The sequence below is a fragment of the Bos taurus genome, chromosome 22 (genome assembly GCF_002263795.3).
Source record: "Bos taurus isolate L1 Dominette 01449 registration number 42190680 breed Hereford chromosome 22, ARS-UCD2.0, whole genome shotgun sequence".
Lineage (NCBI taxonomy): Eukaryota > Metazoa > Chordata > Mammalia > Artiodactyla > Bovidae > Bos > Bos taurus.
This window is the reverse complement of record NC_037349.1, coordinates 57,415,212-57,428,005: the sequence shown is the minus strand read 5'-3', so window position 1 is coordinate 57,428,005 and position 12,794 is coordinate 57,415,212. Positions and strand designations below refer to the sequence as shown.

The 12,794-nt window shown below is 52.7% G+C and overlaps 1 protein-coding gene across 7 annotated transcripts in view; it reads left to right on the top strand.

Moving 5' to 3' along the window:
• The window catches only part of FGD5 (FYVE, RhoGEF and PH domain containing 5), a 123,531-nt gene that overhangs the window by 77,287 nt on the left and 33,450 nt on the right, over positions 1-12,794 (top strand). For all 7 annotated transcript variants that reach the window (XM_024983314.2, XM_024983315.2, XM_059880132.1 and 4 more), the window contains exon 5: positions 84-114. In XM_024983314.2, coding sequence (XP_024839082.1) covers positions 84-114 — 31 coding nt within the window. The remainder of the gene's footprint in view (positions 1-83; positions 115-12,794) is intronic.

Here is a 12,794-nt window from a genome sequence, read left to right as displayed (position 1 = left end):
GAGCTTGATAACAGAGCGTCAGCCCCTGCCCGGCTTGTGCAGAACGAGAATTAATGCCCACTCCACCCTCTCTCCCCCTGCAGATACGTGGAGATGCTCCAGCACTTGTATCTGGTGAGTTAGTCACTTCAATTGTCCAGAGCGAATTGCCCTCTGACACGACTACGATACAAGGGGCAGAAAAGCAGTTGAGGAGACAGAGGTGCCTTCCACTAGCAGAGACCCCGTTCACCGGGGCTTCTCAGGGAAGCTGGGCCCCTGATCCCTGTGCTTCGGGGGGCGGATGGCATGGGCTTCCCATGGAGCTGCACTCTGCCTGGGTGGGGAGCGGCGTATGCAGAACGTGCTAAGGTTTCCGGAAGGGTGTTTGCTGTCTCCTTGACCCTCAGGTTGAGGAAGACAGAAGGAAGACAGGTGTAGTTCTGGGTCATAGCTGTGTGTGTTGAGTTCAGATGTGTGGTCGGGGCATGCGTGTGCATGTGTGTGCGTGTACACGTACATGTGTGTGCACTCATTGTATGTTTAGGCCTCTGGGGAGAAGGTGATGTGTTTGCACGAAGACCCGAGCAAAGCTGGGGTAGCGAGAGGCTGTCTCAGTCACCCTGGCATTGGGGCAGCAACGCCTGAGCCCGTGGGAGGGGCGGGGGCAGTCCTCTGGACTTTTCAGAGGAAAGGAGGCCAGACTGGGGACTACGTGGACCTGCAGCTCGACCCCCCTTCACAGCCCACCACACTGCCCGCAGTCTCCCTGAGCCATCACTTCCCTTCAGCTCAGTGAATGCTTTTTGGACACACGCTGTGTGACGGGAGCTGGGGGTGGAAAGTGGGATCAGACAGGGCCCTTCCCCAAGGGCAGTCTGGCCAGCGAAGGAGACAGATGAGTGAGACGGGTAATCATCCGGAGCATAGGGCAGGAACTGACAACCTCAGGGAGTCTCGGCAGGCTTCCTGGAGAAGGTGGCGTTGGGACTGAGTCATAAGGAGGGGGCAGGGAATAGGGCACAGCAGAGCCACGGGATGTGAGGGCGCGTCTCACATAAAGGCTCTGATGACAGCTCGCGGCTCGGCTGAGCTCTCTCACCGTCTGGGGCTCCTCGGAGGTTACCTTCTGGTCCCGCGCTGCTCTGTATCATCCCTTGTGTCTTTCCAAGAACATTAGAGCTAGGAACGTCCATCCTGAACGTTCTGTGGGTGGTGACATGGAGGCCCAGGGGGAGTGACTTGGCCAAGGTCACGCGGTGACCGAGCCAGGATGAAGCCCCGGGTCTCCTGATTCCTGGTGCGCTCCCGTCGCATGTCGGGAGCTCCTCAGCGCGGGGGGCCTCCCTGGAGGCAGCAGACACCGGCACCCAGCCAGGTCTCTGGTTGAATCCCGCTGAGGTCCCTGTCGGTGACATCACCCTGGTGTCCTGTTGCTGCCACCCAGGGCCCCAGGAGGGGGACAGAGCGCGGCTGGTCTGTGCTCCCAGGCCCTGGTTTTTGCCTTCTGACTCAGGACTTTTTGTGCAAGGTTAAACCCCATACCCTCGGGTGTGAAGCGAACTGGCCCCAGGGATGAACCTCAAAGACGCATTTAGCAATGGCAACGGGAAGCATGACTCTCCCATGGCTGATGCTCTCGCGCTTACTTCTGAGCTGGCTGTGTGTCCGAGGGGCTGGGCCTTTCTGTTTTATGACTTCGTTAAGAGGGTTCTAACTGGGAAACTTCCATCTGGGCTTGCACTGCTTCCTGCCAGTTGGAAAGATGCTGAAGCTGCTGGTAATCCCTGACAATATCCTGAGGAGGGGAAAAAAGAGCCCATAAAAAACACTCAGAAGCTCGTGTGGGAAATCGTGGTCTGGATCTGCACTGTGACGTCAGTGCTTATGGGGAGGGAAGTGGCGCAAACACCCCAGTGTGACTCGAGTCCTAGCAGGGACACGGGTCCAGGAAGACCACAGACTTGGGGATGTTCTCCACCACTGCCGCCCCAGGGTCTTTGTCTGATTGCTAAGGTTGGTGGGTGCTCTTAAGAATTTCTCCATGGAGATCCACTGCTGTTGAAGTCCCAAGGCTGCCCCGTTGCGGAGAGGGACCAATGGGCCCATTCATTCCAGAACACGCCTCAACTCCACTGTGCTCTTGTTGAGAGGCGGATGGGGATGGCCTCTGACCTTCTGTGTTTCGAATTTAACTTTGTGTTTCTCATATGGTAGCTCTCAGATGGAGCTACCTCTGGGAATAGTAAAATTTCTGGTCATCCAGAATTGAATTCTGATGGTCAGGATCTTGTTTGCTTACAGCCTATGAACTAAAAATGGATTTCACATATTTTAAACACGTGTGGGAAAAAGAGGCAAAGAAGAATTATGTGACTGAGACCACATGTGGCTCATAAAGTCTGAAATATTTATCATCTGGCCTTTATAGGAAATTTTCCTGACTTCTGGTTTAAAGACTTGTTCTGTCCTTCCATGAACCAAGTCCTAAATATATTTATCCACCTGCCCATCTGTCTGTTTGTTCAATTTCTCATCCACTCATCTAGCCAGGATTTTATCCACTCTTTTTCCTTTCATCTGTGTGTGCAGCTAATGATGTATGCAGCCACCCAGTCGTTCATCAGACTCCCATCCACCATCCATCCATCTGTCCATCCGTCCATCCATCTGTCCATTCATCCATCCATCCATCCATTCAGTGGTCCACCCACCCATCTATCCACCCAGTCATACATCAGACTCCCCATCCACCCATCCATCCATCTATCCATCCACCCATCCATCTGTCCGTCCACCCATCCATCTGTCCGTCCATCCATCCATCCATCCATTCAGTGGTCCACCCACCCATCTATCTACCCAGTCATTCATCAGACTCCCATCCACCCATCCGTCCATCCATCTGTCCATTCATCCATCCATCCATCCATTCAGTGGTCCACCTACCCATCTATCCACCCAGTCATACGTCAGACTCCCCATCCACCCATCCATCCATCCACCCACCCATCCACCCGTCCGTCCATCCCCCTACCCACCCACCCACTGTCCATCCATCTGACTTACCCGTTCCTTCTGGACAGAACATCCCAGAATGTTTCCTACACCGTAGGCGCTGAGACAGGCCTTGGATCCCCAGGATGGAGAAGGCCCAGAACCTGCCCTTGAGTAGGTGTCTCCCTCTCTGTTGGGGGGGAGGGTGGAAGTAGGGAGGAGAACTGCACACGTGAGCCGCGGTGTTGCTCTGTGGTGAGTGTGATTTGTGCAGGTGTCCTCAGGCGCGTGGGGGATGGACAGACTTATTCCCCTTGGGTGTACCCAGGAAGGCTGGCAGAAGAGCTGCCACAGACATGGAGTTTGAGGAAGTCACCAGGCCCGGGTGGTGGAGGAGGGCAGGTGGTCAGCCAGGAGCACTCCCGGGCCTGAAGGTACATGGTGACGTGTGGAGAATGGGCACTGTCAGCACAGCCTTGGCATGGGTGCGTTGGGAAAGGCAGGGTGGAGATAGAATGAGGGGTCAGGTGACTGGCCCAAGACCAGGTTAGAACCAGCCTGAGATGTCCCTAAAAATGCAGGCTTGGAGGCTTCTGCTTTTCCTCGCATACAGTGAGTCACTGGAGATTTTGAAGCGACATGGTCCCTAGACACCTTCGGTTCTCGGTTTTTTCATCTGCAAAACATCCCTCTCCTGGCAGACGCAGAGCATTCCCACCCTCGATCTCTCCTTTGGGCTAAGACATTGTAGGCCTGTGCAGAAGCCAGCACACAACTGGGAGAGGTGACTCTGGAAGCTGTCACTGTCTGAGACCCCAGGAGAGGCCCCTCCCCGGGGAGGCCCTCCTTGACCTGATCCTCACCCCTGTCTGCATTGCCTCCTCTGACCACTACCTCCCTGCTGTCCTTCAGACGCTGTAGACGCAGTCATGTCTGTGGGTTTTGCACAGGTCTGGGCGAGCCCTGCAAGGCAGGCTGGGGGTTAGGGTTTGATCCGCTGAAGGTCCGTGGGAGGCTGTTGGGTGACCCCCTCAAGAGTGCCGGTGGCCTGCACCACTGCGGGCCGATTTGAGGACTGTGAGCCCGGTGACCGTGGGCTGTCGAGTGCGGGAAAGGGAGGGCCGGCTGACTTCTTGGCTCCTTAAGGCAGCAAGCACTGGAGCAGACCAGGCTAAGCCTGGGGACACATGGTGGGTTAAGTTGCGGGGGTGGAGGGAGGGGGCTTGGGGAAGGACGTGCATGCAAAGCGTTAAGTGGAGAGCGGTTAGCTGACGCTCCAGGAGAGGGCTCTCAGGGACCCTGGGCAAAAAGAGGTGCCCGCGGCGGGGGGCCTGAGGACTGGCAGGGTCTTAGGAAGGAGCGAAAGGACGTGGGGAAGGGGATTGGGCAGACACAGTGCAGAAGGGCAGGGAGAGGCTCACGGGTCCTCCTGAGTGCTCCCTCTGACAGCGACTCCCCCCACCCTCAGTGGCGGTGACCGCGGGGAAGGGTGTCGGGGGCATCAGGAGCACCATGGACCCAGCCCGACTCCCCACACTGCCCAGAGAAAGCGGGGGGTCACTCAGAAGCCCTCTGTCTTATCAGCACGTAGGAGTTTCATTGGGTGGCGGCCTCGGTGCTGACATGAATGGGACAAACACAGGATCTAGAGGGACTTAGCACCGAATTTAAGACTTTATATTCTTAAGCTGGTGGGCCATGCGTTTGAGCCCGCTAGGCCCCCCTTTCTCCACCCAGCCACAGGGGCTTTGCTAAGCGCCTCCGGCGTGTGCTTGGTGGTTTACTTACGTTAGCTTGTTCAGTTGCACAGTTTGTGCTCAGTAACTATTTTTCAGGTGGTTGGGTGGGTCCAAAACTGAGTCCCAGAGAAGGTGACTTACCCAAAGTGAGAAGCGGAGCCAGGCCTGGTTGACTGCAGAGCTCTGAGAGACTGGCTGTCGCTCAGTCGCTCAGTCGTGTCCGCCTCTTTGCGACCCCATAGACTGCAGCACCCCAGGCTTCCCTGTCCTTCACTTTGTCCCAGAGCTTACTCAAACTCATGTCCATCGAGTCGGTGATGCCATCCAACCATCTCATCCTCTGTCGCCCCCTTCTCCTCCTATTTTCAGTCTTTCCCAGCTTCAAGGTGTTTTCCAATGAGTCAGCTCTTTGCATCAGGTGGCCAAAGTACTGGAGCTTCAGCTTCAGCATCAGTCCTTCCAATGAATATTCAGGGTTGATCTCCTTTAGAATGGACTGGTTGGATCTCCTTGCAGTCCAGGGGACTCTCAAGAGTCTTCTCCAACACCACAGTTCAAAAGCATCAATTCTTCAGTGCCCAGCTTTCCTTATGGTCCACCTCTCCCGTGCGTGTGCGCTAAGTCACTTCATGTCTGACTCTTTGCAACCCTATGGACCACAGCCCACCAGGCTCCTCTGAACATGGAATTCTCCAGGCAAGAATACTGGAGTGGATTGCCATTTCCTTCTCCAGTAGGGGATCTTCCCAACCGAGGAATCGAACCCTCATCTCTTATGTCTCCTGCATGGGCAGGCGGGTTCTTTACCACTAGTACTACCTGGGAAGCCCCTAACTCTCACATCCGTACACAGATGGACGTGGGACATTCCAGTGAGGCGGCAAGGAGTCTGAGGAGGGGTGGAGTCATGTGAGCGGGAGGAGTGACGTCCAGGGAGGCTTCCTGGAAGAGGAGATGTTGACATGGACGTGGATGGATAGGAGTAGAAACAGGCTTTTCGGCAGATAGAAGCAGCAGAAACAAATTCACAGAGGGGAGGGCTTGGGAGTGTGGGCTGTACAGGAAGTGTCTGGAGGGCTGGTCTTCAGGCAGAGCCTGAACGCCACGATGCTTCATGTTTCAAAAGGGAAGTACAGGAATCTCCAAGCCCTCAGGACTCGAGCAAGGCGGGTGCGGGGAAGGAGTTGTAGGGGAGGTTGGGCTGGTGGGTTTGGTGGCAGGGAGTGGCACTGGGGGACCCCAAGTATAACCCAGACTAAGCCCCCAAACGGCTTAATCCTGGGGAAGTGGGTGCAGAACCAAGAAAATTCTGTGTTTCTCAGGGACAGGGAGAGTAACTGTCTCTTACTTACCTTTGCAGCCCCTGCCCATTCAGAAATAGTTTTTAATCAGCTTGGAAGGATACGGGGCTGGTTAGGTTTCTAAGTCTTTGCTGGGCTCTTCCGGGGCAGAGAGGGCGTGGATCTTTGGGAGAAGCAGAGAGAGGCAGATTTTAGTCAAGTGTGAGAAGACGTGCTTTCTTTCCCCCTGAACTGATGGGGTGAGCGGGTGACGGGCTCCCCATGCTGGGAGGTGTGAAGGCAGTAGCTGTCGGGGCATCTTAGGAGAGGAGGTTCCCACTGTAGGCATTGGCTCTTCCTTTTAAATTTTCATGCAACACAGGGAAAAAAATTGCTGTGCGACCTTGCAAAGTCTCTTCTGTCTCGGGGCCTCACCCTGAGACGGCTGGCAGGACTCAGATGTCTTTAGCCACAGAAGCTTTTTCTCACAGGGAATGCCACTCAGGACACCAAGACGAAGAGTGGGTGAAACGGAGACACTTTTGTTCAGAGGCAGGGGGAGGCCACAGTCGACTCTGCCTCTGCCTCCCTTCCCCCTGGGTCTCTGCGGAGGACAGTGTGAGAAAGACTCGTCTCCATCAGCAGGTCCCAAGGTGCGGTCCCTGAACCAGCAGTGTCCGCATCTCCCGGGAGCTTGAGGGAGAGAAGTATGCTTAGATCCCACCCCAGATCTTCTAGGTCAGAGACTTGGGGGGTGGGGCCTGGACATCTGTGTCCTCAGGACCCTGCAGGCAATACCTGTGTTGACACTGACATTTGAGACCCACAGATGGGTGATCCTGTAAGTTCCCTGAACACAGGCTGCCCGTGCCTGGGTACCCAGGAGCTTTAAAAAACACGGATGCTCAGGTCCCACCCTCAGAGATTTGTGGTTCTTTGGTCCAGAGTGCAGCCTGATCATTGGGAGTTGAAAGGCTGCCCCTGGAACTGAGAACCTAATAGGAAAGTAGCAAACATCCGTTCAGCACAGTTTGTGAACAAAGCCAGGTCAATGCGAGAGTGAAAGAAACATGAGTGAGAGTCTGCTCCCTGCTTGATTGGAGGGGCGATAATAGAAACATGCAGAGAAGGGCAGGCAGCCTGACAGTGCAGAATTCTGTGTAGTCCTTACCTTCCAGGCTGGGACACACGTGGGTCCGCTCCAGGTAGGCAGTAGGTAGCCTGCAGAGTAGTTGACGTCCCCCAAGAAACGTGGCACGTTTATTAAGAGCCTCTGCTTTGCTCTAGATACGCAATTTTAAATAAATTGGACATGGATATATTTGGGTGCTTCCCTGGTGGCTCAGATGGTAAAGAATCTATCTGCAATTCGGGAGTCCTGGGTTCGATCCCTGGGTCAGGAAGATTCCCTGGAGAAGGGAATGGTGACCCACTCCAGTATTCTTGCCTGGAGAATCCCATGGACAGAGGAGCCTGGCAGGCTACAGTCCTCGGGATCACAAAGAGTCAGACACGACTGAGCGACTAAGCACAGCACATTTTGGAGAACAGTGTAAAATATGCATTCATTGTTAAGCTGAAATAGGAGACTTCAGAGACGTTCTGAGGTCAGGGTGGCTCTCTTCAGGCCATGACCCCAGATCTCTGGAGCCCACTTGCCACAACTAGAGAACGCACACACGATGCAGTGAAGACCCCCCGTGCGGCAACTAAGACCCAGGGGCTAGTCGCTCAGTCGTGCCACTCTCTGCGACCCCGTGGACTACAGCCCACCAGGCTCCTCTGTCCATGGGATTCTCCAGGCAGGAACACTGGAGTGGGTTGCCACTTCCTTCTCCAGGGGCTCTTCCCGACCCCGGGACTGAACCCAGGTGTCTTGCGTCCCCTGCGTTGGCAAGTGGATCTTTACCACTGTGCCCGCTGGGAAGGCGGGGGAATTGTCGGGCCATGGGGTGAGTGTAGATTTAACTTCATTAGAAGCTGCCGAGTAGATTTATAATGTGGTTGAAGCAACATACACCCCGACTCGTGCACACTGGCCAGCATTCCCACGCCGTCGGTGCTGTTTGCTCACGACCCCGACTCACGCGCACTGGCCAGCATTCCCACGCCGTCGGTGCTGTTTGCTCACGACCCCGACTCACGCGCACTGGCCAGCATTCCCACGCCGTCGGTGCTGTTTGCTCACGACCCCGACTCACGCGCACTGGCCAGCATTCCCACGCCGTCGGTGCTGTTTACTCACGGCCCCGACTCACGCGCACTGGCCAGCATTCCCACGCCGTCGGTGCTGTTTCACAGCCGTTGTGGTTTCTTAAGTTGTTTCAACTGATGATGAATGAAACTGAGTATCTTTCCTCTGTTTACTGGCCCTTTGGAAATCCTCTTTTGAAAAACGTCCTTGGCCTGTTCTTTCATTGGCTTGTCTCTCCTTTTCTTATTGATTTGTGGGAGTTATTTAAATATTCTGGACGCAAGTCCATTTTCAGATACAGGATCGAACCCACATCTCTGCATCTGCTGCACTGGCGGGTGGATCCTTTACCACCAGTGCCTTCCCACCGGTGTCGTGTGATCGTTCCAGTTTCTCCAGTTCTCGCAGTGCTTGTTGTTAGGTCTTTTTAATGATAACCATCCTGGTGGGTGGTTATCACTTGTGACTTTGATTTTGCATTTCCCTGATGACTAGTGATGTTAGGCATCCTTCCACGTGTTTTTTGGCCATTTGTATATATTTTTTGGAGAGATGTCTTTTCAAATCCTTTGCCTATTTTTTAATGGGTGTTTTTTTTTTTTTTTTTTTACTATAATTATGTATACAAGCCCCTAATCAGATACATGATTTACGAATATATCTTCCCCATTCTGTATCCTTGATAGTATTCTTTGAAGCACAGAAGTTTTAAATTTTGATAAACCCTAATTCATTTTTTCTTTCATTGCTTGGGCTTCTGGTGTTGTATCTAACAAAGCTTTGAGAGTGAAAGTCGCTCAGTTGTGCCATCTGTGTAGTCTGACTGTATAGTCCGTGGAATTCCCCAGGCCAGAATACTGGAGTGGGTAGCCTTTCCCTTCTCCAGGGGATCTTCCCAACCTAGGGATCAAACCTAGGTCTTCTGCAAAGAAAGCTTTACCTAACCCCAGATCACGAAGATTTACTCTCATTTTTTAAAAGTTTTATAGTATTAGCTCTTACTTTTAGTGTTTCATTGTGAGTTAACTTTTGTGTATGAGCTAAAGAAGGAGTCCGTATTCATTCTTTTGCATATGGATATTCAAATATCTCAGCACCATTTGTTGAAAAGATTATTTTCTCATTGAATTTTCTTGGCACCCTTGTCAAAAATCAATTGACTGTAAATGTGTGAGGATTTATTTCTGAATTCTCAGATCCATTTCATTAACCTAAATATCCTTATGTCATTACCACACAATCTCGGTTCTTGTAGCCTCATAGTAAGTTTTGAAATCAGGAAGCGTGATTCCTCCAGCTTTGTTCCTTTTGAAGATTGTTTGGACTGTTGTGGATCTGTTACGTCTTCATATGAACTTTAGGATCAGCTTGTCAATTGCTGTAAAAAAGAATAAAAGGCAGCTGGGATCTCAATAGGGGTTGATGTGAATCCATCAAATCGGAGTGTGCTGATTTGTTAACAGTATTAAGTGGTGTACTTTTCTGTCTATTCATTCTGTTAATTTTTGGGAGCTTGATATTGAAACTCCCAACTAAAAATATTAATTTATCTACTTTAAAAGACAGTTGTAATATATAGTGGAACTAGAGATCTCTTCAAGCAAATTGGAGATCAAGGGAACATTTCATGTAAAGATGGGCATGATAAAGGATAGAAGCAGTAAGGACCTAACAGAAGCAGAAGAGATCAAGAAGAGGTGGCAAGAATACACAGAACTCTACAAAAGGTCTTAATGACCCAGATAACCACGATGGTGTGATCAGTCACCTAGAGCCAGACATCCTGGAATGCGAAGTCAAGTGGGCCTTAGGAAGCATCACTACGAACAATGTTAGTGGGGGTGATGGAATTCCAGCTGAGCTATTTCAAATCCTAAAAGATGATGCCGTTAAAGTGCTGCACTCAATATGTAACCAAATTTGGAAAACTCAGCAGTGGCCAGAGGACTGGAAAAGGTCAGTTTTCATTCCGATCCCAAAGAAGGGCCATGCCAAAGAATGTTCAAACTATCGTGAAATTGTGCTCATTTCATGTGCTAATAAGATTATGCTCAAAATCCTTCAAACTAGCCTTCAGCAGCATTTGAACCGAGAAGTTTCAGATGTACAGGCTGGATTTAGAAAAGGCAGAGGAACCAGAGATCAAATCATCAGCGTTCATTGGATCATGGAGAAAACAAGGGAATACCAGAAAAATATCTACTTCTGCTTCACTGACTACATCAAAGCCTTTGACTGTGTGGATCACAACAAACTGTGAAAATTCTTAAAGAGAGGGAATACCGGGCCTTACCTGCCTCCTGAGAAACCTGTATGCAGGTCAAGAGGCAACAGATAGAACTGAACACAGAACAACGGACTGGCCACCTCCAGTTTGTTCTCCCAGCAAAGTGAACTTGTAAAGAGAGATATCTGGTCATTTTACTCCCCTGTTTAGCACCCTTCAGGATTCCCCATCACCCCAGGATGAAACCCAAGTCCCTTAAGAAGCCTGCAGGGCGCCTGTGGGATGGTCCCGTCTGAGCCCTCAGCATCCTCAGCTTCCCATCCTGAGCACACACACACATGCGCCCACTTAGCCACCCACACACTCAGACCACAGCCAGCTCAGCTCCTCCCGCACCTCAGGGCCTTTGCACCTGCTGTCCCCAGCGCGTACCACTGCCCCTCTTGTCTCCAGGGCATGGCCCCCTGGAGCTAAGCCAGGTCTCCTTCCCGGGGCCTGCACGCCCCGGTGCTTTTCCAGTGGACGCTTACACCCTGTGTTGACATCATCACGTTGCTCTCTGCCTTTCCCCGAGACTGCACGCTCTTTGGGGGCAGGACAGCGTCTCTCCTGCTCCCACCCTTCTTCCCTGACGTCTCGGAGCAGAGCAAGTGCTCAGGATACTTGTTGAGTGATAAAGAGATGAGGACCACGGTCCCAGTACACCTGTCCTCCGTCTGTGGTGGTTGCTGGGCCCCCTGGTACGGTGACAGCAGAAACCGTCCAGGGAGCCACGGACAGGGTGGCGTGTTCTCCGCACTTCCAGTGAGTTTGCGAACCGACGTCTGAACAATTCCCATTGTGCCCCAGTTTATGGAATGACTCCTCTTGATGGTGGCCGTCCTGCCCGTTGGGACTGAGCCAATTGAGTGAGAATTAATTACAGATGAGAAGCCAGCTTGCAAAGCCATTAATATTTCAGCTCCCTGGAGTGTGATGCAGACGCAGCCGTCAGCCTTGTCTTTGCTTGTCCTTCCCCCTCCCTCTCCCCACTTCTGTGTACTCGATCTGCGTGTCAGGGTGACCCAATTCAGGTCTTGGCTCCCCCATGACTCACTCTCCTTTTCTGTTAAATGAGGGCCCTGCCATCCATCTATCCGCAGGCGTTATAAAACTCCTCTGTTGATAGCACACTCTGCTGGACGTCAGAAGATGGGAGGGAACGTACAGACGTGGCCCTGTTCTGAGGATGTCTTATCTCAAGCAGAGCCAGGGCTTCCCTGGTGGTGCAGTGGATAAGAATCAAGTGCAGTGGGACACAGGTTCGATCCCTGGTCTGGGAAAATCCCATTTGCTGCAGAGTAACAGCCTGTGCTCTGCAACAAGAGAAGCCGCTGCAGGGAGAAGCCAGAGCGCCACATCTGGAGAGTAGCCCCACTCCCCGCAACTAGAGAAAGCCCTCAAGTGGCCACGGAGACCCAGTGCGGCCAAAAATAAATAAACTTACTTTAAAAAAATAAAGGAAAGCAGAAGCATTGCTGCTGTGGGAATAGCGCTTGACAGTTTCCAAGGCAGTTTTAAACATCAGGACGAGCCTCTCAGGAGCCTCACGCTGTGTATACTTGGTGGCACTGTCTTCCCCATTTTACAAGTGAGGAAACTGAGGCTCAGATAGCTTGGCAGTTTGCCTGTGATCACTTCTGGGGTAGCTGAGCTGGAACCTGCCCAGAGCCAAAGAGGGAGTGTGTTGAAGTCCACTGTCAACCAGCTGCCAGGCAGGAGGGGTGATCGGCCGGGTCAGCATGTTTCTCTCTCTGGGATGCCAGGGCTGAGAAGTCCCTTGGACAACCAGGACATCAAACCAGTCCGTCCTAAAGGAAATCAGCCCTGAATGCTCATTGGAAGGACTGATGGTGAAGCTCCAATCCTTTGGACCCCTGGTGCGAAGAGCTGACTCACTGAAAAAGACACTGATGCTGGGAAAGACTGAGGGCAGGAGGAGAAGTGGGCAACAGAAGATGAGATGGTCGGACGGCATCACTGACTCAGTGGACATGAGTTTGAGCAAACTCTAGGGCATGGTGAAGGACAGGGAGGCCTGGTGTGCTGCAGTCCACAGGGTCGCAAAGAGACACGACTGAGCGACTGAACAAGGCTTAGGATTCCCTGTGGGGCTGGAGGCTGGCTCCTAAAAGACACAGAGACCCGGAAGGAAGGAGTGGGTGGGTCCTCCCGCGCCAGGCCAGCAGAGAGACCTCCCCTCCAGGTTCAGAACGACCCCGGTGTCCCAGAGCCGGCTCTGGGCAGAACTAAGAATTCAGAACCACCGCCCTCTGGCTGCCGACCCCACCCAGCTGGCCTCTCCCTGTCACTCATACTTCCTCCACCCCCCGGGACTG